General features: G+C 34.4%; 1 protein-coding gene across 3 annotated transcripts in view; it reads left to right on the plus strand.

Annotated features, from left to right (window-relative positions):
• Positions 1-20,978, plus strand: part of LOC149800035 (ATP-binding cassette sub-family C member 4-like) — a 176,493-nt gene extending 155,515 nt beyond the window's left edge. For all 3 annotated transcript variants that reach the window (XM_089959556.1, XM_089959557.1, XM_089959555.1), the window contains exons 19-26: positions 2,983-3,213; positions 3,404-3,504; positions 6,220-6,417; positions 7,409-7,567; positions 9,965-10,054; positions 10,685-10,857; positions 12,839-12,944; positions 15,263-20,978. In XM_089959556.1, the coding sequence (XP_089815682.1) occupies positions 2,983-3,213; positions 3,404-3,504; positions 6,220-6,417; positions 7,409-7,567; positions 9,965-10,054; positions 10,685-10,857; positions 12,839-12,944; positions 15,263-16,000 (1,796 nt within the window). In that variant the 3' untranslated portion in view covers positions 16,001-20,978. The remainder of the gene's footprint in view (positions 1-2,982; positions 3,214-3,403; positions 3,505-6,219; positions 6,418-7,408; positions 7,568-9,964; positions 10,055-10,684; positions 10,858-12,838; positions 12,945-15,262) is intronic.
• Positions 20,979-22,534: the final 1,556 nt, after the last annotated feature.

The following is a 22,534-nucleotide window of genomic DNA, read 5'->3' on the forward strand; positions in this document are numbered from 1 at the left end:
AAATCTTGTTTCTAGTAAATTATCATGGTCTAGTCATCATAAATATCATCTGACAATGTTTACATCACTTCACTGTAATATGTGGGGGCCCTGAGTGGCCGTGTAGTCTAAAGTGCTCACTGTCATTGATTACTGTCACCTCACCTCTGTCTGCTTGGGTTTGAATCTCAGGGTTCAACCAATGTGGGTATGTGAGAAAGCTTGCCAGTAGCTTCTTGTGGGTTGGTGGTTCTTTCCATGTTTTTCCTCATGATTTTACCACACAATTCACACGTAACCCCCAATAGATTTCACAGACTGTATGATCAAAGTGTTACTTCCTGAACCCTAACTCAGCCTCTACATAAGCACCAACATGACAGTTGTTGTTGTTGTCATAGGGTTTAACGCCATTTTTCAGCACAAGATAGGCTATACATGGCAGCCAGTATAAATGGTGGAGGAAGAACCCTGGGAGTTTTAACAACTAAACTCTGTTACTTGACACTGAGCAAGTATCAGACTTAAGGCTCAATCAAAGGATTGTCATGTGGGCAAAAAAAAAGAGTGCTGCCTTTACAAGTTTAAATGTATTAAGGTACAAAATTCAATGGGAGATGTAGAACTTGGCACTGAACAAGTACATGTAATAAATTCACAGCTCCATTGCAAGGATTGTCAGCTTGAAAGCATGTGAGTACTGCTTTTACCGGCTAAGGGCATATTGAGTCAGATGCAATGGTAGAAAATGTGGTAAATATCACATAGGAATTAAAAATCTTGCTTATGGAAAATGAAAATACAACTTAAAACTGTTGTTACATCAAACACAATGTTCATACAGCAAAAGACAAATATTAGTACAAATACAGGTTGTTAGGACTTGCACCAGAATGTAAGCATATACAAGTTAGTAAATACCCATGTTAAATAACATGACACACTTCACTTGCAGTGGGTAGTATTTTATTTACCCATAATGATGTAACATCCAAATTAATCTAGATACAAGTACTGTGTAATGAATACTGTCATGAAACAGATAATCACAGTACATACCATATACACATTTCTGAAAGGGAATATTGGCATAGAAATCTAAAAATATTTGAACTCACAGTATTTTTGTGTGTTGCAAACATCTCAAGTTTCCAACATTACCTGTAGAATTTTAATTGTACGTTGTACAACCCTTATTCTGCATGAATCAATTGTCATTAAAAAAAGTTGATTTATAAGTGAGTTTTTTATGGTACTTTTTCTTAATAGATGGAGTCCACTCAGGTGGCCTAAGTAGTTAGAGCATTTGCCATGCATGTGGGAGGTCATGGGTTATAACCATGGCTGGGTCATACCAAAGACTTATAAAAATGGTACTAGCAGCTGCCTCGCTTGGCACTCAGCATTAAGAGGTTAGTGTTAGGGCTGATACTTGGTGCAGTGGTAATCAGTTTGTACTGATGACTGATACATGGTATTGTGGTAATTGGTCTGCATTGATGACTGATACTTGGTATAGCGGTAATCAGTCTGTATTGATGATTGATACTTCGTACTGTGGTAATCGGTCTGTATTGATGACTGATACTTGGTATTGTGGTAGTCGGTCTGTATTGATGACTGATACTTGGTATTGTGGTAATTGGTCTTCATTGATGACTGTTACTTAGTACTGTGGTATTCATCTGAAGATGCATATTCTAACTAGTCTTTGTGCTCCAATGATTTGGTAAGAGTTATTGCCCTTATACACAGCTGGATGCAATGTCTAACACACTTGTGTGAATGCTGCTACTCTTGCAGGATTTAGCAGATTGCTTTGTTGTTGTTGTTGTAGGGTTTAACACCATTTTTCTGCACACGATAGGCTATACAAGGCGGCCAGTATTAATGGTGGAGGAAGAATCCAGGAAAACCCCGGAAAGAACCACCGACCCTTGAGAAGCTACTGGCAAGCTTTCTCACATACCCACATTGGCTGAATCCGAGACTCGAACCTATGCAGATAGAGGTGAGATGGCAGTGATCCATAACGGAGAGCGCTTGAGACCGCTTGGTCACTTGGGGCCCCCAGATTGCTTTGAAACTTAGTTAATATTATGTTCATCATTAGCAGACATACCTTCCACCAGTCGATTAACTGATACTGCATTTCAAAGAGCCATTGCCATCATGGGGTAGTGGTGGAATGTGGGGGAGGCAGGGATATATTTACATAAACAGTGCATCCCATAGGGATGCAAGATTGAGAGTAAAAACTCCCCTTGGTGTCAAAACATGGTGGGTCAGATTGAGTAAAAAACAAACCTTGGTGTCAAATCTGAGGGTCAGATTAAAAATAGGTGGGGGGCTCATATGCACAAAGGTGAGTAAATTTAAATACAGATTAACAAAATGCTCATCATTCCTGTTTATATAAGAATGAGTTAAATGTAGGCTTTGTGTTATTTCAAATCTTTTATGCAGAAATTCTTTCATTGAATAAGAACATGTAAAACAAAATAAAAATTTAGCATGACTGAGGAATGTTGGTATGAAATACTTAAAGGAAATGAATGAAATCTTCGTAATTGTGGTGATATAAACAAATAATAAGTTTATAATAAAATAATAAGCAGTGCCCCTCGAAAGTGTGTAGCACCCCATAAATTCAGCATTGAGAAGAAGAGGGTGGAGGTTATTAATTTACAGTGAGATTTCCTTCCTTAATGAGGAATATCAAAGTTGATTCGAGTAGTAGGGTTAAAGTAACATAATTTATATAAAAACGTACAAATCAGGGACTGTCTGTATACATTCTCACTCTTATCATTCTTGGAGTATAACGTACAAATCAGGGACTATCTGTATACATTCTCACTCTTATCATTCTTGGAGTATAATTTTACCTTAGATATTTTTATGTCTTCCATGAACTGTGCAATAAAGATAAATCTTTGTAATTTATTTTTAGTGGTCATATCATTTTGCTTATTTTGACAAGTATTGTAACTTTTGTTTCAGCTCGCAGTCCAGTGTTCTCACACCTAAGTGCCTCCCTACAAGGTCTCCACACTATCAGAGCCTTTAACATGCAGGAAAAGTTTGTGGAAGAATTTGATAATCATCAGGATCTTCACAGCGAGTCCTGGTTTCTCTTCCTAACTTCCAGTCGATGGCTGGCCATCCGATTGGACTGGTTGTGTGCCTTGTTTGTGACAGCTGTGTCATTTAGCTGTGTTTTAGCAGCAGAAAGTAAGTTTATTTTAAAGACAATTGGCTTTTTTTATACATATATTTATTCCACACTTCCTTTGAAAATTAATGTTTCATAGTATTATCAAACAATGAGTTTCAACAAGAAAAGAGTGAAAAATGAATGCAAATTTAATTTGAGAACAAAGGAGCATCAATCCTGTCATGAGACTCTTGTTTGCTGTTTCAGGTTTAAATGCTGGTTTGGTTGGCTTATCAATGACATATGCCATGACTTTGATGGGTATGTTCCAATGGGGAGTCCGGCAGAGTGCTGAGGTTGAAAATCAGGTATAAAATAGCTTCATGAAATCTGCATTTAGTTGCCCATATAGAAATAACTACTTTGTCAGGTTGTATAACATTTGTCAGGTTGTATAACAGAAGCTATAAGTATCTATTGATGTGAATATTGGTTGATTTGCAATGAAATCCCACTATTTGATTATGTCTCCTCAAATATCAGTGTGTAAAATATTCTGTGCATCATGGCATAAAAATACAAAAATCCCACTATTGGATTCTATCTACTTATACATCAGTGCATATTATTTGCTGTGTATCATGGTATAAAAATACAGAAATTACACTATGGGATTCTATATTATTTAAACACCAAAAGGATATCATCTGAAGGGAATTTGCATCATTCCACAAGTACTGGACTAGATGAGGATTTTATAATTTAGTGGTATATTCAAGTTAGAAAAAATGCACAGGGGCAAGATTGGAAATATTACCATACCATTCCTGTAATATTGTGTGATAACAGAAGACATATCTCATTCTCATTTTTGACAGGTGAAAGGTTATTGTAGACACCATGTGCTTAAGTAGATTTGCAGCTTTGGTACTTGTCACCAGCTGAACTCAGACAGATGAACTGTCAGTTAAATTTACTGACTAGGCTTCAGGATTCACACCTCAGGTCATTCCTATCAGTCATACTTTGAATGTATGGTGAGAGCTGCCATTCAGACTATCTTGGTTGTGAAACTGAAAGGAGATTTTCCATTTTGAGGAAAATTTGGCTTGACCCCAGAGGAAACTCAGATCACTAACAGTACATCACCTCCTAATTCTTAGATCAAAAGTGGTGAGGACTGCCACCAAATGTAATCCAGGCAATGATCTCCTAAGAAATGCTTGTGGTACATATAAGAAGGTTACGATTGACAACAAGTTACTACGAGATGACTGATTTGATGAGATAATGTGATAATATTTTGATATTTAAAAAATGTAAATTTGTTAAGTAGCTGTAATTTTGGTCCATTTGCATACTCAAAATCAGATTGATGAGATCCTCCAACTTTTGAGGTAAAAACTCCTGACTATATTTTCTAAATTTGCTGATCTGTCCTGACCTGACCTGTCTCTTCTGTCACATGTATGTGGGCAGTTTTACTAAATGACAGCTTATGAATTCTAATTGGTCCTAAATAAAAATTGTACCGATATAATGTCCAATATGGCCATCACAAAAGCCATTTTGAAAATCTTTTTATTGCTACTCATTAATGGAAAGATATCATGATGTCTAGTTGGTCCTAAATGAAAATGGTTTCTCTTGGATATCCATTACAGCCTCCACAGGGCCATCTTATAAATGTTATTTCTGCTCCTCCTTAATGGATAGTCATATGATCATGTGGTTCCGATTGGTCATGTGGTCTAAGATATTCACCTTTACAGATCACTTACACCTCTTGCCACTCTCCATGAGATAGACCAACATGAGTTTGTGAGAAAGCTTGCCAGTAGCTTTGCAACGGCTAGTGGTTCTTCCCAGGTTCTTCCTCCATCAAATATACTGACCACGATGTATTGCTTACCCCACAAAAGCCCCAAACCAAACCTAAATTAAAATGTTGATAATCTTATGTATAGTGTGGCTCCCATGACAGCTTTCTTGAACATTTCTACTTGTCCCAAATGGAAAGTTATATTGGCATGGGGTTCTCATGTTGGTCCTAACTGAAACTAGTGCTGAATGGATATCCAATATGGCCACCATAGAGGCCATCTTGAAAATCTATTTTTCACTACTCCACCTGAATGGATCGTTGTATCAACATGGAATTTTCTCAGAAAGACTTCTTATTGTGTCAAGTCAGTCTTGAATAAAAATTATGCCAATTGATTATCAAATATGGCAACACAGTGGCCAGCATGAAATGTTATAACTCCTCCTCCTCCTAGATGGAAAATCGTATCAAAATTGGTTTTACCAGAAGATGCATTATGGTGCCTAGTTGTTACTAATTATAAATATTGCCAGTCTGAAGTCTGGTATAGACACCATGGCAGCCATCTTGAAAATCTTGTTTTTATTAATCCTCTTAAATGGAAAGTTATATCAACTCTTGACTTTTCATTAGAAAACAAATTATAGTATTTAGTTTGTCTTGAATCAAAAAGGTGCTGATCTGACATGAAATATGGCTGTCACAATGAACATGTTGAAAATCTTGTCACAGATTCTTTTGAATAGGTGGTCATATCAGCATGGGGTTTTGGAGTCCAAATATTAATGCCATTGTGAGTGTGAGAGTACAGAAATGCCTTCCACACAATAACATTAGTTCTGCATGACGTACTAGCAAAATGTTTTGGATAGTGTGCACTTAGAGTAGCAAAGAATACTGTTGATTTGGTGGTCAAGTTCATTAACTTCATGGTTGGCATACATTTTGTGTAAAGAAGAATTTAGGGTTTTGGGGCATAAATTCATTACTCTTGTAAGTGTCAAGGATTTGTAACATTTTTGGCAACTCAGCTTGCATGTAGTCATTTCCATGAATCATTTAAATATTTTTGCATTGGGTCATTTCTGGGATCTTACAATGTTGTTTTCATTTTGTTGTTACATGTGTCAAGCTTTCTGTGGATTGGATGAGTTAAAACACGCACGCACACCACACACAGTAATTACCCCACCCACTCCACTGTCAGGCTTTGTCAAGATGGGCATGTAATGTGTCACTTGTGGTATTCTTATTTTAGATGGTATCTGTTGAGAGAGTTTTGGATTATTCCAATCTCCCATCAGAGGCCCCATTAGAGTCTATTGATTCCAAAAAGCCACCTCCTGATTGGCCAGCTGATGGGGCGATCATAGGTAAAGGGGCAGCATTGAGGTATGGTGATGATAAACCTTTGGTTCTCAAAGACCTCAACTTCGTCATAAATGGGAAGGAAAAGGTAAGTATTTTGTGTACATTTATTACAACTATTATTTTAGGTTGCATAGCTGTCTCAGTTATAAGTTGTCAGATTGTAGATATTTCTGTTATTCCTATTAATGTATGTCATAGTGTGGCATTGTAAAAATGGTAAGGTGGCATATGGCTATTTCACATGAATGCAATCAGTGATACCATGGATGATACCATTATGTTTATAATCTTCTAAATATCCACATTTTTGTTTCTAAAGACTGTAATATTAAACAAAAATTTTTTGCTGATTCATCAATATAAATCTTGAATTACAGCCAATAATTTTGTTTATTAAAAAAACCCAAACTAATGATGTAATAACTTTAAGAAAATTATGTTTTTCATGTGGTCTGCCATTTTTTGTGTCATTCACTTTTGATTAAAAATTAGGGAGAAAAAAATCCATCTTATTCACTTGTGCAGGATAGAATTTTTTTCCATGGGTATGAGAATTTGTGGGCAGGAATTTGGCAAAGCCTTGTTTCTGACATCAGATTTTGTTCCCAGGATGTGAACTCCCTTTTCCACACCAATGCATATATTAGCCACTCCCTAGCAGCTTGCAGAACTTTGTAATGAGACAAATAGATTGTATGATGTTCATGTTAAATTGGGATTATTTGTATAATGGCTGTCAGGAGGAATTATTTATTAACATATTCTGTTAGAGAAGTGTTGTGGAAGAATCTAGAATATTATATAATATTTTTCACTGATTGTTTAAAATGTTTGTATAATGGGTATCAGGAGGAATTATGGATTAACTCATGTTCTGTCTGTTTGAGATGTGCTGTTAAGAACATTGTATAATTGCAATATTTCATCGTTTAAACTATTTTGGGGGCTACATATTTTGGGAACATGGGAGTAGTAAATAGTTCCCATATTAATTATGTTTTTTGTGTAGTACAGCTTTGTTGTGCCAAAATCTTGATGTATATACCATTTTAATATTTATTAATTTAATTTGGTAGATTGGGATTGTTGGAAGAACTGGTGCAGGGAAGAGTTCCCTCATCACAATGTTGTTTCGTCTTGTGGAGCCGTGTAGCGGTGAACTCATTATTGATGGGATCAACATCTTAGAGACTGGACTTCACGATCTTAGGAATAAAATCTCCATCATTCCACAGGTACTAAATATGTCAATAAAATCAACTCTTGTTTATTTATTATCCAAAAGCTACTGTAAAAAGCACTGTTGATATTGTGTAATGCTCTTTTGTCCATTGATCTGTCTGCCCATTCATCTGTATGTCCATCTCCTGACCTTTGTGGAAATTTGTGTATTGCTGGATTTTGGATTGATGGTGTCTATCTGTTCATCCACATGTCTTTCTGCCAGGTATCTGCTCTACGATTAGTTTTTTAATTTAGGTCATTTCTCAGACAGTATTTTTCATAAAGCTTCACAAGTTGGGATGTAGATGTATCCTATAGAGCACTGAACTTTTCATTGATATTTGCTCACTATGACATATTTTACAGTCCATTGATTTCTTCATGTTGAGCTTATTTTCTCAGGTATAGTTGTCTATTACATCACATAACATATTATGTGATTACATCATGAAGAGTACTATTGCCATCTCTGAAAAATATGTCACTGTGACCCCTATTTCAGGGGTCATTGACTCATACTTTCATTTGGGTTGAGCTCAGTTTCTCTAACATTATTGCTTGTAGTCACGTAAGTTGGCATTGTGCAGAGTACTACATAATTCAGTGAAACTTAAGTCCCTGTGACCTAGATTTTATCATCCAGTGATTATGGTTAAATTTTGTGCTTAGCTCATGTTCTCAGACACAATGCTTTAAGATTGACATGTAAGAGAATTTAGACATGTCAGTCTGTGTTTAAAAATCTACAAACATTGATGAATAACAATGAGCTTAAAAGCATTCATAGTTTGCCATCTGGTCATGCCACCATTGGCAGTTCTCTTATTTAATATCATTCACATTCTTAGAAAATATTGTTTGGTTTCCCAGATAGTTGGACAACACATTTGTCATCTGCCATGTTGTTGGACACAGGCTGCATTAAACAGTTTATGATTATTTTAAACTGTATCATGTTTTGGTGTATTATGCATTTTAAAGCGTTTCAATTTGAAAATTTCGGGTCCACTCAGTTTTCCTAAAATAAAAACTTTAATTGTTTGACTTTTGACAATCATCAGTTATTTTGTTTAAGTAAGAAGATACACTTACATAAAGGTGCTACAATTTTAGCCTTAGGGTCTCAGTCTGATGGTGTGGGGTGGGGTGGGGTGTTTTCGCGTGGGAATAGGTAGTCAAGTCATAGATGTAGATTAAGTCTGCAGCAAAGCAGCATTATCTGCACACTTTTTTATGTACATTAGTTGTGTACCACATTTTGGAATTCCATCTTCAAGGTCAAGGTCACAGATCAGTGTTTCAGGTTTAAGCAGCATCCCTTCCACCTCTAACTTATTTGCTGTTTTGGTATACTTTTATACTGTCACCTTTTGCAGTCCACCTGTGGATCCAGTCTTCATGAAAAAGGTATTTCATGGTTGCTTTTGTTTCTCAGTTAAATACACTAATTGACTGTATTAGATTAGGATAACTTTCTCAGCTATCTCAGAATCCAGCCCTCCAGGGAAGATGAAAAATTTATTTCTCTCTGTATATGATGTAGTCATAGGGAAGCAACTCTTACAGATTAGCTCCCCTTCTACCTGCTAGGCTGTTACCACTTTTTGTACTTGAGTGAAATCTTTAATGATGCTCACATTGTAAGGAAGGGTGGGAGGGCATAGTTCGTACAGAAATTTCAAAACTGAAATTAAGGAGTTTTTTAGTGCTTTTTAGTTCTTATCATCCATTTTTAAGGCACCATTAAACCAGTTAATCTTACATATATTATACGTGTTTCTGCATGTTTTTGACACTGCAAAGCACATAAATAAGAAGTCTTGCTCTTACCATGTGAAGGTCAGTCAGCAATGATCCTATTAGGAAACAAAGCTTGAAAAGCTGTGTGTTATTTTATTACATTTATAAGAGTTTTCGGGTCACAGTTGTTTGTATTATCCATAGAATTTCAGCTTTTGGCTCATCGTTGTTTTTCAACAAAGCCAGCATTGGGTTGAAAGGGGAGTTGACTGATAGGAATTGTTTCCCTTTGTCTACATTTTACAATATATATATATATATATATATATATATATATATATATATATATATATATATATATATATATATATATATATATATATATACACACACACACACACACACATATTTATTTATTAAAGAAAAATATTGGTACAAGTGTTATTTTCAAGGTGCTGTACTGGAAAAAAATGAAAATTGCCAGTGGTTGTATTTCCATAATTTATTGTTCAAGTTGTATAGATGTATTACTCTTAACACCCATCCAATATCATTGAGATCAGAGGCTTTTGATTACAAGAATTTGCTTGGAATAACAATTGAACTAGATATGGACTTTTTATGTAGAAGCTGAAATGCTTCAATGCTCTTATTCTTTACTTTTCCAGGATCCTGTTCTGTTCACTGGAACTCTAAGAAGAAACTTGGATCCATTCTTCAATCACCAGGATATTGCTTTGTGGAATGCCCTTGAAGAGGTAAATGTTACTAGCTTCATATTTTGCATCAATATTTCTAGCATTTTAAATTGAATTAGTCTAAAAATGAAAAGGTTATAATTGTTCTGTAGTAAGATTGTAGACATAATGAAGAACTGTAAATTATTTGTAAGACACTGGAATAAAAAAAATCAATATGAAATCAATATCTGAGGTAATGTTGTCCATGTAGCCATCTTTTTTCTTTCTCTTTGCATTCCATCTGTTTGGCTGCCTTTCTTATTTGCAAGGCAGAACATTGATACATGCCCTCAGTCATAAAATCAACCATTAGAAAATAATAAGGTAGTTTGGAAATGGGGTTTTCTGAGGGAGAAATCTACAATAGTTAAGGATTATTTGCCTTTTTCTTAGAGAAGAATGAGACAGTTTGTTTGTTTGACTTAATGAATGATCTCCATCCATTCCGATTGAGACATAGTGATCATGTTTGAAATTCACAAGCATGAGAAAATCACAGTAAATGTTTGAGGACATGGATGCAGCCCTTGGTGTGTCTTTGTGTGTGTATGTGTAGCCCAACTATACCACTACTTTGAGACAGGGTTTGTCTTTTGACAAGTCTGTAAGTTTGATAAAGGCTAAAAAAATTTGTTGTCCATTATCCAGGTGCAGTTGAAGGATGCAATAGAGGAGCTACCACGTGGCTTGGAGACAGAGGTGTCCGAGGGAGGGATCAATTTCAGTGTGGGACAGAGACAGTTGATCTGTCTTGCCAGGGCCATACTTAGACGGAATAAGATTCTCATGATTGATGAGGCAACAGCTAATGTTGATCCAAGGTGAGGAAAAAAACTGGAACAGAGACAGTGATCTGTCTTGCCAGTAGACCTTGATATCATGAGAATTTTTGTTTTGCAGTATACAATGGTATTTCTCATCATACTGCGATACATACCACAGTACATGGCAGTCATATTACGAACCATCAATTCAATGTTCTGGAGCAGGATCCTGACACATTTGTTTTAATTCCATCTGTTAATAACTAGGAAAAATATCTAGCTCTGATTTATTGCAAAATAACACCATATTATTTGACATTGTAAAGGATGCTCTAATATCCATGATATTATAAAGAAAAAACTATTATCTTGAAATAAAAGAAAAGAAAATATTTCAGCTCAAAAGTAAATCATGCCCCCTTTGACCCCATAATTAAATGATCAGTACCTTACAGTATATGAATTTGTTATGTGTATGTTATTTGTTGTATACGTTGCAATCTAAAAGCTGTAACTCTACTGGGGTGACTAAGCTTATTCTATGGCTGATATTGTGAAAAAACCTCATGCTGACATTAGAGAGCCTGTTAATAAAAATAGGAAGTGTTGAAACTGAAGCTTATCATTTTCTAATTTCACTATTGATATCATAGGCAGGGAAACTTTAAGTGGGATAACAACATCCAGTCAAGATATTTATCAGAGAGGGTCGGAAAAATTAAACACACTTATTTAACAAATGAGAAAATATTTAGTAGACTTTAGAAATTGTGTGTAGTTGCAACAGAAAAAACAAAATTGTAGGAATAAAAAGGAATACATATACTTAATACATTCACATACACTAGTAAAGAAATCAAACATGATGTGTTTTTGTTGGTGGCTTTTTGTAATTGCTTATTTTTATCCAAAATTTGCCCGGTTTTGTTTGACTCTTCGTTTGGCCACTGTGTTGGCATACATGACCGGTGTCTAAGATGTGATTAAAGAATCATAAATATAATTATATTTGTCACCATTAATTTGTGTCATAAAACAGTTTTGTAATAAAAATGATACCTTTTTTAACTATTTTGCCATGATTGATGAAAATACACTGTTAATATCATTCAAGTCATAACAAAATTACTGGAAATCTCCATACATTCCTTACTGATGGAAACTGCCGATGTAATGGTACAGTAAAAGAGTACTGTGGTATGAACCACCGGGAAATAAACAGTATGCAGGCAATACTGCACACCTCTACTTGCCAGGGCCATACTGAGACAAAATAAGATTATCATGATAGATGAGGCAACAGCTAATGTTGACATGTTTTTGCCAGGGCAGTAACAAAACAATAAAACCGTCATGATAGATAAGGGAACAGTTAATGTTAATCCAGGGTGAGAAAAAAAACTGTCATATTCATTGGAGACAGAGACAGTTGATCTTGCTATGGCAATACTAATACAAAATAATATTATCTTTATCGATGAAGCAAAAGCTAATGTTGATCCTAAGTGAGAAAAACGAGTTAATATTCAATGGAGGAGGCATGTAGTGTTAACTATGTCTTTCATCATGTCAATTCTGTTACTCTATCAACAATTTCATTTCCTTTTGATAACATTTGAAGGGATACGCAGATAGAAAAATGTTTCCTACGAAGTTCAGTATTAAGACAGTCTCTGTTACGTTTGATCTTCAGTACTGTCATTTACTTATATTCCTTAAAAATACCAGATATGACCACCCCTGCAATCAGTGCAAATGAAGTTTAGGACACTAAAAAGAATCCATATTATCAATGAAAATATGACTTTGACAGAAACGTTCTCCTACCCTAGGGTATGTGATGATGGAATATGATCAGGATATGCAGTGACATTGATTGAGAGCAGTTATGGGAGATAGTTTATGTACTGTACATGCCTGCTTAGTAAAATAGCTGGCAAGCTATGTAAGCTGAGTGAGAGATATTAATCCCACATGGGCCTCTTGTTACTCAAAGCTTGTATCTTTGTTTCTAGGGCATGTTTATTTTGTCTTGTAGGACTGATCAGTTAATTCAGAAGACAATTAGAGAGAAGTTCCAGAACTGTACTGTGCTGACTATTGCCCACAGACTCAACACTATCATGGACTCGGACAGAGTTCTGGTAAGAAAATGGGGTCATTATATACACAAGACTACATTGCTTTTTCAAGTCAAAAAGAAAGAAGTTTGATATTGCAATAGGATATTTGGAAGCCATTTGGCTGAGACATATTCATAAACCACAACAAATGAGTTCTTTCTCTGGACTTGGAACAAAGCATGAATGCAGTTTTGTATCTAGTTATTAACACCTTTTTTTAAGCCTTTATATTTCTGTCTTTACAGTACAAATGAAATTATAAAATGAATTGGGATTTATAAATGCTTGATTCATTGCATCTAAAATTTATAAGTATTAATGTCCAACAAGACACCAAAAAATAATTCCAATCTGGATGTGAGATACAGAAATATTTATTGAACATCTGCATTGAATGCCAGAATAACCATGTGAAATCAGATGGGTATGTATTAAATTCATTATCTGTTGAATGATATGGAATGATAAATCTGTAATACTAAATCTCCAGTCAGCTTGATGTGTTACTACTCTCTCAAACATAAATAACAAATAACAATCTATTCTTTGCAAAATGTGCATGTTTATTATGAAGCTTAGCATACAGCATTATTGCCAATGTCCTTGACGTCTTGCTTTAGCGTGAACTTGTGTTTATGTTTTTCTTGATGTGGATTGATGGACCTAATATAGTTTTGTTTTTGCCTACTCACTTAGGTCTTAATTGGAGTACCACGGTCTTTGCATCTATTAGAACTATGGGTCCCTGCCTGCTTAACAAGAAGCTCTAAAACATTTGACTAATTGGAAGACATTTTACTAATTGGAGGAGGGGGGTAACAACGCTAATCTTTATTTGTTCTCCTTTTGAAGGCAATATTTATGGACCACCATCTTTATTTTTAGCCTTTCTTGTTTTCATAAAGCTTTAACATGAACATATAAACCCATTTTACTTTGATGGTTCTCCTTAGTTGGTATATAAGGCCTTTTATTAACCCATTTTACTTTGATGGTTCTCCTTCGTTGGTATATAAGGCCTTTCTCTTATTTACTCCCTCAAGTGAATTCCACCTAAGGGCTTTATTTGGATGGTTAGTGTATTTTATTGGAGCCATGGTGAATGGCTTGGGTTCCATTCCCACCACTGGATCAGTTTGGATTAGCTACTGTGGTGTGTCTTTGGTCAAGGCATTTTACTTGCCCTTTACAAAATATAATCTTAAAGGTTGCAGTGTCATAAAACAGTTCAATCTTCTTTAGCATAGGAATGTCCAACAAGATAACTCATTTTATATTTCTTACTAAAATGTTGTGATGTTTATTTTATAAGTTTTAAGTTGGATTTTATCCTATCCAGGCTGATAGCACACACACTTTGATGTACAAAACTGTCATGTAAGTTAAAGCAGTTTATGTGGATTTTAATATGATTGATCATTCATACTGACAACAGAAAAATATGTATACAAATACCATTTGATTTAGTGTATTTTTAGCTAATTGTACTACCCCTGCTATTGGCATCAGCACAGATAAAAAAGGATATACACAAGTACCCCTAATTGAATGTCAATGATGATTTCTTCCTATGATCTAGACAATGGTTTTAAGTGAGTTTCACAGCACCTACCTCTAGGAGACAGTGCTAAGGGGGCTAAATTGTTACCAACATGTATATCATTTGTACATTCTTGGTTAAGCTTTAGCATTTGCTTAGGTTTTTTACACATAGTCTAGTTACTGATATATCTGGAGTAAAAACCAGGTCATTGTGACCTCTGTTTCATGGTTCACTTACTTTTATTAAATCTTGTAGATCACATTAATGTTTCATTCTCTGTTTATTGAACATATTAAAGGCTTATGCTTTTGCATTTAGCTCATGACCATATTGGTGTTTTATCTACAGTATAATACTGCTATAATAGCTGGAATCAGGAAACCTCGGAAGAGGTTCAGTACTACATCCTCATCTTAAAGCAGGTTACTGTAACCCATATTTTGAATTTTACTGACTTTGGTTCAATTTCTTATTTTTATTGTTATTGCTACACTCCTTAAATTAGGTGATTTGCACAGCACTCTAGAACAACACCCACACAGGAAAGGACACTGTGACCTATATTTCACATTTTACTGGTTTAGGTTATTGCAGTTAGGGCACATAATGTTAGCAACACTTAACTTCAAATTTGAAGTCAAATTTTACATTTGGATCACTGGTGGGACATCCATGTACGATGAACACATTTCCACATGACTGTATACATGTGATACATACTATCTGAACTGATTTTTCCAGTTATCCTTCTAAGTTTTGAAGAAAAGCAATTGTCATTTTAATTTCTCCTTCTCAGGTCCTTGATGAAGGAAGAATTGTCGAGTTTGACCACCCACACCTTTTACTCCTCAATCCAGATGGAATCTTCCACAAAATGGTCCAGCAGACAGGCAATTCAGAAAAGGAGCATTTGCAGGAAATTGCCAAGTCTACATTTGACAAAATTAATTCCCAGTCTAAAACAGTTGACAGAGATGAGACTTCCTCTGACATTAGTCCTGAGGTGTCCAGTCTTGACAAAGAAACAGAGCTTTTTTTGACAATACCAAAAGTTAGTGAGTCTAATATATCACTGTGTGGTAGTAGTATGATTGAGGAAACGGGTAGTATAAGATCTTCAGAAATCCAGAGTCAGGATGACATGGTTCATAGCCATAGTCCTGTAATAATGAAATCTTGTCTTTCAGATGGTACTAAAGATGAAATTGCAGATGATTTTGTTGATAATCGAAGTGGAGTTGTCATCAAGTTGAAAGATGTATGTGACAGCATGGATGAATCTGTAGATTCCGCTCATGAAATTCATTTCATGCCTAATAGAATCAATAATGCTGAAATAAACAAACCAAGAACTGCTTCAAAGGAGAAAAACATTTCTTCATCTCCATTATCTGTTGATACTTATCATTCAGGTCTTGACGAGAATGATGAAAGTGAAAGAGAAATAGATGAAAGCAAGGCACTTTTAGAGAAATCCGATGGATATGGTCATAATGTTGAACATAATCAGACCATTGCAGAGAAATCAGATTGAACCTGATCAGGCCATTGCAGGAGAAGAAAGCATTCTTCAAAACCATAACAATGTGGAAACTGACTCTTTACTAATGCAAGAGTGAGAAAGCTACTAATTCCTCTACCATCTATACTCACTTATAAGTCGAATCCAAGTGCAAACTGTACAGACATGGATCTCTCATTGCATAATGTGCCTTCAGTTCTGCATCTATGCAGTTTGTTAGAAGTAATCAGTAGAATGAACAAAAAAGACCCTGATCTGCCAGTGCATGATGCACCGGCAGATTGTGTTTGCCATTTGACTTGACTTTAAGGTAGCATATTTGGTAGTTTTCAATCAAAAATATTTGTCGTGCCTGTAAATATCAAAGCATATGTGTCACTTTTAACCAGCTGTTTTTAGAAGTCTCATTTTCTTCATCAGTATTGTAACTCTACTGACAGTTTGTTAAAATGTTATCGTATGTTTTAAATAATACCCAGATATGCTGAAAGTTCCTTTGTTCTTTTGTTCAGTATTGGTTAAAATCATGGTTACACAAGGCTTTTGTGGTACATCTGCATCAAGATGGTGATATCCAATATTGTGATACCATATTTGTTGGTTTAGTATCGCATTTCATCAGGCTCTAAACTTAAGATTTGTGAAGCATTTATTTTATAGATTAATCGCCTTTTTCTTGCCTCTTGCTTGAATAATTATTGTTTATTGTGTTCTTTATGCCTCAGTCAAAGTTACTGAATAAGTTATTTATATACACCAATTACACAGTAAGAGATTTGATTTATATACACCAATTACAGAGATTTGATTTATATACACCAATTACAGAGATTTGATTTATATACACCAATTACACAGTAAGAGATTTGATTTATAAACACCAATCAGACACTAAGATTTGATTTATATACACCAATTACACAGTTTGAGATTTGATTTATATACACCAATTACACAGTAAGAGATTTGATTTATATACACCAATCAGACACTAAGAGATTTGAAATATATACACCAATTACACAGTAAGAGATTTGATTTATATACACCAATTACACAGATTTGATATATATTCACCAATTACACAGTAAGAGATTTGATTTATATACACCAATTACACAGTAAGAAATTTGATTTATATACACCAATCAGACACTAAGAGATTTGAAATATATACACCAATTACACAGTAAGAGATTTGATTTATAAACACCAATCAGACACTAAGATTTGATTTATATACACCAATTACACAGTTTGAGATTTGATTTATATACACCAATTACACAGTAAGAGATTTGATTTATATACACCAATCAGACACTAAGAGATTTGAAATATATACACCAATTACACAGTAAGAGATTTGATTTATATACACCAATTACACAGATTTGATTTATATTCACCAATTACACAGTAAGAGATTTGATTTATATACACCAATTACACAGTAAGAAATTTGATTTATATACACCAATCAGACACTAAGAGATTTGAAATATATACACCAATTACACAGTAAGAGATTTGATTTATAAACACCAATCAGACACTAAGATTTGATTTATATACACCAATTACACAGTTTGAGATTTGATTTATATACACCAATTACACAGTAAGAGATTTGATTTATATACACCAATCAGACACTAAGAGATTTGAAATATATACACCAATTACACAGTAAGAGATTTGATTTATATACACCAATTACACAGATTTGATTTATATTCACCAATTACACAGTAAGAGATTTGATTTATATACACCAATCAGACACTAAGAGATTTGAAATATATACACCAATTACACAGTAAGAGATTTGATTTATATACACCAATTACACAGATTTGATTTATATTCACCAATTACACAGTAAGAGATTTGATTTATATACACCAATTACACAGTAAGAAATTTGATTTATATACACCAATTACACAGTAAGAGATTTGATTTATATACACCAATTACACACTAAGAGATTTGTTTTCTAATCTCAAAACTCAGAGGTTCATCTTATATGATGACTAACTTTTCTGATTCAGATAATTTGGCTAAGTTAATATTTCTGTTTTGTATCTTTTTGTTTTGTACACTACATACAGTGTGATGATTTTTAAGCAATTATTGGAAATATAAATAGTTTACTGTTTCATTAATTTTATACATCACCATGCAAACATTTTATCTTCAGGAATTTTTTTAATAAGTTTTCCTTTGGTAGTGCTTTATTTTTTAAAAATGCTAATATTATCACTTGTTTTATGATTACTTATAATAATATTGTCAGTACCATTCCATGACTATATAGATTGATTTTTGTAGAATATTATGATTTGGGTTTTATTTTGTTGATGTCTTACCTCATTTTAATTTTCCAAGAAATATTTCATCTTTTAAATTACAGTGCGTTAAATCAGATTGAAACAAAAGTACTGCATGAAGTTTCCTCTTGTGCAGAGGAATATTTTAACATAGTCAAGAGGTCTTATATGGGTTTTTAACTTTCCCGGCCATGAGGCCAAGTGAGCTTGTGCAATGACCCTGCATTCATTGTGCATTGTCATTTCTCATTCATTGGTAGTCCCTCTCTCAACAATTGTTTGTTGCCACTCAGGAGTTTAAATTTCTAATCCATTTTAAATAAAAGTTAGAGTTAATATGATAAAAGTTGATGAGTGAGACCCACGCGAATCATATTGTGTGTTGCATCTTATTGGCTAACTTGATACAATTCATATTTCTGATCCAGCTTTGATCAAACTTGAAATGTGTAGTTATATCATCAAGATCTTGGACAAGCTTGATAATAAATGACATAACACTTAGATTAATGAGGTGATCATGAATATGACTGAGTGATCTTGTTTGTACGCTGACAAAATACATGCTTATTTACTGAATTTGTTACCAATCAGTAATTACAATTTTTAACCCAATTTGGAATATATCTGGTGAAATAAATTACAATTATGAGTAAGATCAACACAGATTGAACAGGTGATATTGCATCTAATTGGCTGTGATTGTCAGCACTTTAATTTATAATAAGATTGGAGGAGGGCTTAGGGAAAAGGCTTATGTCATTCAGTTATCTGGTGAAAGACATCAATACATATTAATCAAATTCAGTGCATTTTAGTTAGAAATAGTGTGATGTAATCAGTGTTCTCATTTAACACATCTCTTCATTGAAAAGAAAGGGAAGTAACCCATGATATTTACCATTGAGAATCGCATTGTGCATTAAGTTATAGTATATAATATACTCATCAGCATGACTCACAAATTTGTTAAAGATTTTGTTTTGTCTCTTTAGCGTTTAGTTTTAAATACTGTACCCATTATGCTTGTTTACCCAGAATTGTTAAAATTAACAAGAGTTAAGAAACCCATGGCCTTAGAACCCAATAATTTCGTATTTCAAATCATGTGAAAGTCATTCGCCTCAGTGGACCACAAATTAAAGCTTCATTTGTAACTTAAGTTTTAAGATCTTAATCATTTTGAGAACGAGCCAGTGAATAGTAATTGTGCCTTTATCTTCAGAAAATATTTTACTCAGATTACAGTAAAATTAATTGGTTAGATAATCATTGGGAGATATGTACATAGTTTGTGTTTTTACAATACTGGAAAAGTTTCTTAAAGAGGTCAATGTTTAGGTTATGTAAACCATGTGAACTGTCACTCGAGTCCTATGTTGTTATATTCATGGGCATAGTTTCTTAGTTTTTTGGTTCAAGGGAGGGAGCCATAATGTGCTGCAATGTTCTTATAGTCATTGGTCACAGGACCTTAGTCTTTTTGTGCAAGACTGGGGCAAAATTCTGTAGGTGGAAATTGCATTCAAGGCCATATGTTCCTCAAGAGTTCCACTTAAATCAGCTAGGAGTAAATAAGAGTTTTTGTTTTGTCATTCAGTGGTACTATGTATTAATTTAAATTGATTTAAGATCATTTTCATTCTAGATGTCAGTACTGCTTGTGAACTTCTAAATTAAGTTAATGTTGTTGAAATTTTCACCTATTCTCATTCAGAATTATTTTTTGACCTTTGTTCATGGTTAAAAGTGTTAGTCACCAATGTTAATAAATGTCAGATTATCTATAAGGAAAACATAAGATGAGCAGGAAGTGAGTAATTATCTCCCCATGGTTTGGCATTCATTCTAGTACTTGTACATTTCCCAATCTTGTACAGTATCTTGATCACGTAAACTTCCATCATTATAAGTTTGTTTTGGTGAAAACTTAACTGTGTGGTGTTATTCATATTTGATAATGGTTTAACTTTTCAATCACATACACAATACATATGGAAAACCTGAAGCTTTCACATCACAATAAGTTTGAAGGACAGGATAAAAGTCAGTACCATCACGACTATATTGGGGAAATGGAAAGGACATTGAAAGCGGGATTTAATGAACACAGAAGACCAATTACAAGCTTGTCTGAGGTATCACAGCACAGGCAAAATGTTTACATGGGCCTTACTGTATCTTTCTACTATGTAGAAAGCTTAGATCCTGAACAAGCCTGGTTTTAATGGAGGATTAAAGAATCTACCTACATCCATGCACACAAATCGTTGCTGAATGGGGATGGAGGCTGTTACAACCTGACACATCTGGGACAATCTGTTAACTTTGTTCACTATTCCCTTGGGTCATGTTAACAGTCAGGTCAGTACAAAATAGATCAGTCTGCTGATGAAGTCCTTAGTACAAGGATGAAAGCTTCCGGTTAGCTTGGTATATTTATTGTGTATTTGATGTAAAACATTATCATATATTACAAGTTTAGATCACTGAATCTAAATAACCGTGTTGATATTTTTGGTTAGATACATTTTTATCTCTTCAAGCCTGAATATTGATTTTTTAAAATTGTATTATGTAATTATTTTGTTTTGAATTGTTTTATGCTGATTTTTTTCTCTGTAATACAGGCACCCAAATAAATCATGTAAAAATTGTTTCTGGCTCTTTTTTGCCTTCTTGTCAGGAATCGGAAGATAGTGAGATGTATGGTTTCACTTTTAATGTAAGTGAAGACTTTGTGTGAACATTATTTGTTCAGCGTCTCTTGAGAGAGTCTTTACATAAGAATCATAGTATCATCTCTATGTCAGTATGTACGTCCACACCCTAGATTAACCTCAATATTATAGGTGTTCCATTTCCCTTTCATTTCACCTTCATCAGATCAGATTTGGAAAGTGTCATCAATATGCACATGCCTTTTTTCTTCCTGTATCATCCAGGTTTGTGAGACATCCATTGAGATGTGGATTTTACCTTTATTTTGTATCATCCAGGTTTGTGAGACATCCATTGAGATGTGGATTTTACCTTTATTTTGTATCATCCAGGTTTGTGAGTCGTCCATTGAGATGTGGATTTTACCCTTATTTTGTATCATCCCGGTTTGTGAGTCATCCATTGGGCTGTGGATTTTACCCTTATTTTGTATCATCCTGGTTTGTGAGTCATCCATTGGGGTGAGGATTTTACCCTTATTTTGTATCATCCTGGTTTGTGAGTCATCCATTGGGGTGAGGATTTTATGTTTATTACAGCTATTGTAAATTAAGCCTGGGATTATCCTGATGTTATTTATTTTTAGCTCTGCTGGTCATAGACCACAAGAGTTCATTAAATGTTCTGTTGTACATTGCCCATCTATCCATTGGCACAAGTTTAATATTTGGAGGATTGCCATAAAACTTGATGCACATTCATCCCATGGTCTAGTTGGACCTGAATGAAAATGGTGCTGCTTTGATGTCTAATATTGTCATCACAGTGGCCTTATTGACAATCGTGCTGATTTTTAGGACTGGATGGTCATAACAACATGGTGCTTTCACTGAAAGATTTCTTATAATGATTTTTTGGTCCTAAATGAAGAAAAAGCGCCAATCTGATGTCCAATATGGCTGCCACAGTGACCACCTTGTAAATCATGTTATTGCTACTTTTCCTGAGTGGAAATTTGTATTTGCATGGGTTTTCACCAGAAGACGTCTTATGACATCTTAATATGTATTTTACCAAAAGTAGGATAATGTGACCTACATTAAATGCTTTCCAGATTAAGCAGTGATTTCTCCATGATTTCACAAATAGGAGTAATTCCGACTCGTTTGCCTATAAGAAGGTATTTTCAGTTTTAAGGGGAAACAGTTTGAGTTTCTGTGTAAGAATGGAATCAACAGACTACTTATGTTTCTACAAATTGTGTTATAAATATCGTTCAATAAATAACGATATAACCTACAGTGCTTTAACTTGAGTAGCAACAGCATTCCTGTATTATGGTTGTGGCACTTCCTTATATGAATTTGATCTGTAATTCTGTAGATGTAGACATCAAATAAATGATACCAGATTTCCACCACTTATGACCTCACCAAGTGCAGTTCTTTGAACACTTTAATTTGTAAGTAGTCAGTGCAAACACCTATTCCTCCAATGCCAAATGCTGTGTAAGTTAGAACTTGATTTTTGTTTGAAATCACCACTTGTGTAT

The sequence above is a fragment of the Sinohyriopsis cumingii genome, chromosome 5 (assembly GCF_028554795.1).
Source record: "Sinohyriopsis cumingii isolate HCF-2022 chromosome 5, ASM2855479v2, whole genome shotgun sequence".
NCBI lineage: Eukaryota > Metazoa > Mollusca > Bivalvia > Unionida > Unionidae > Sinohyriopsis > Sinohyriopsis cumingii.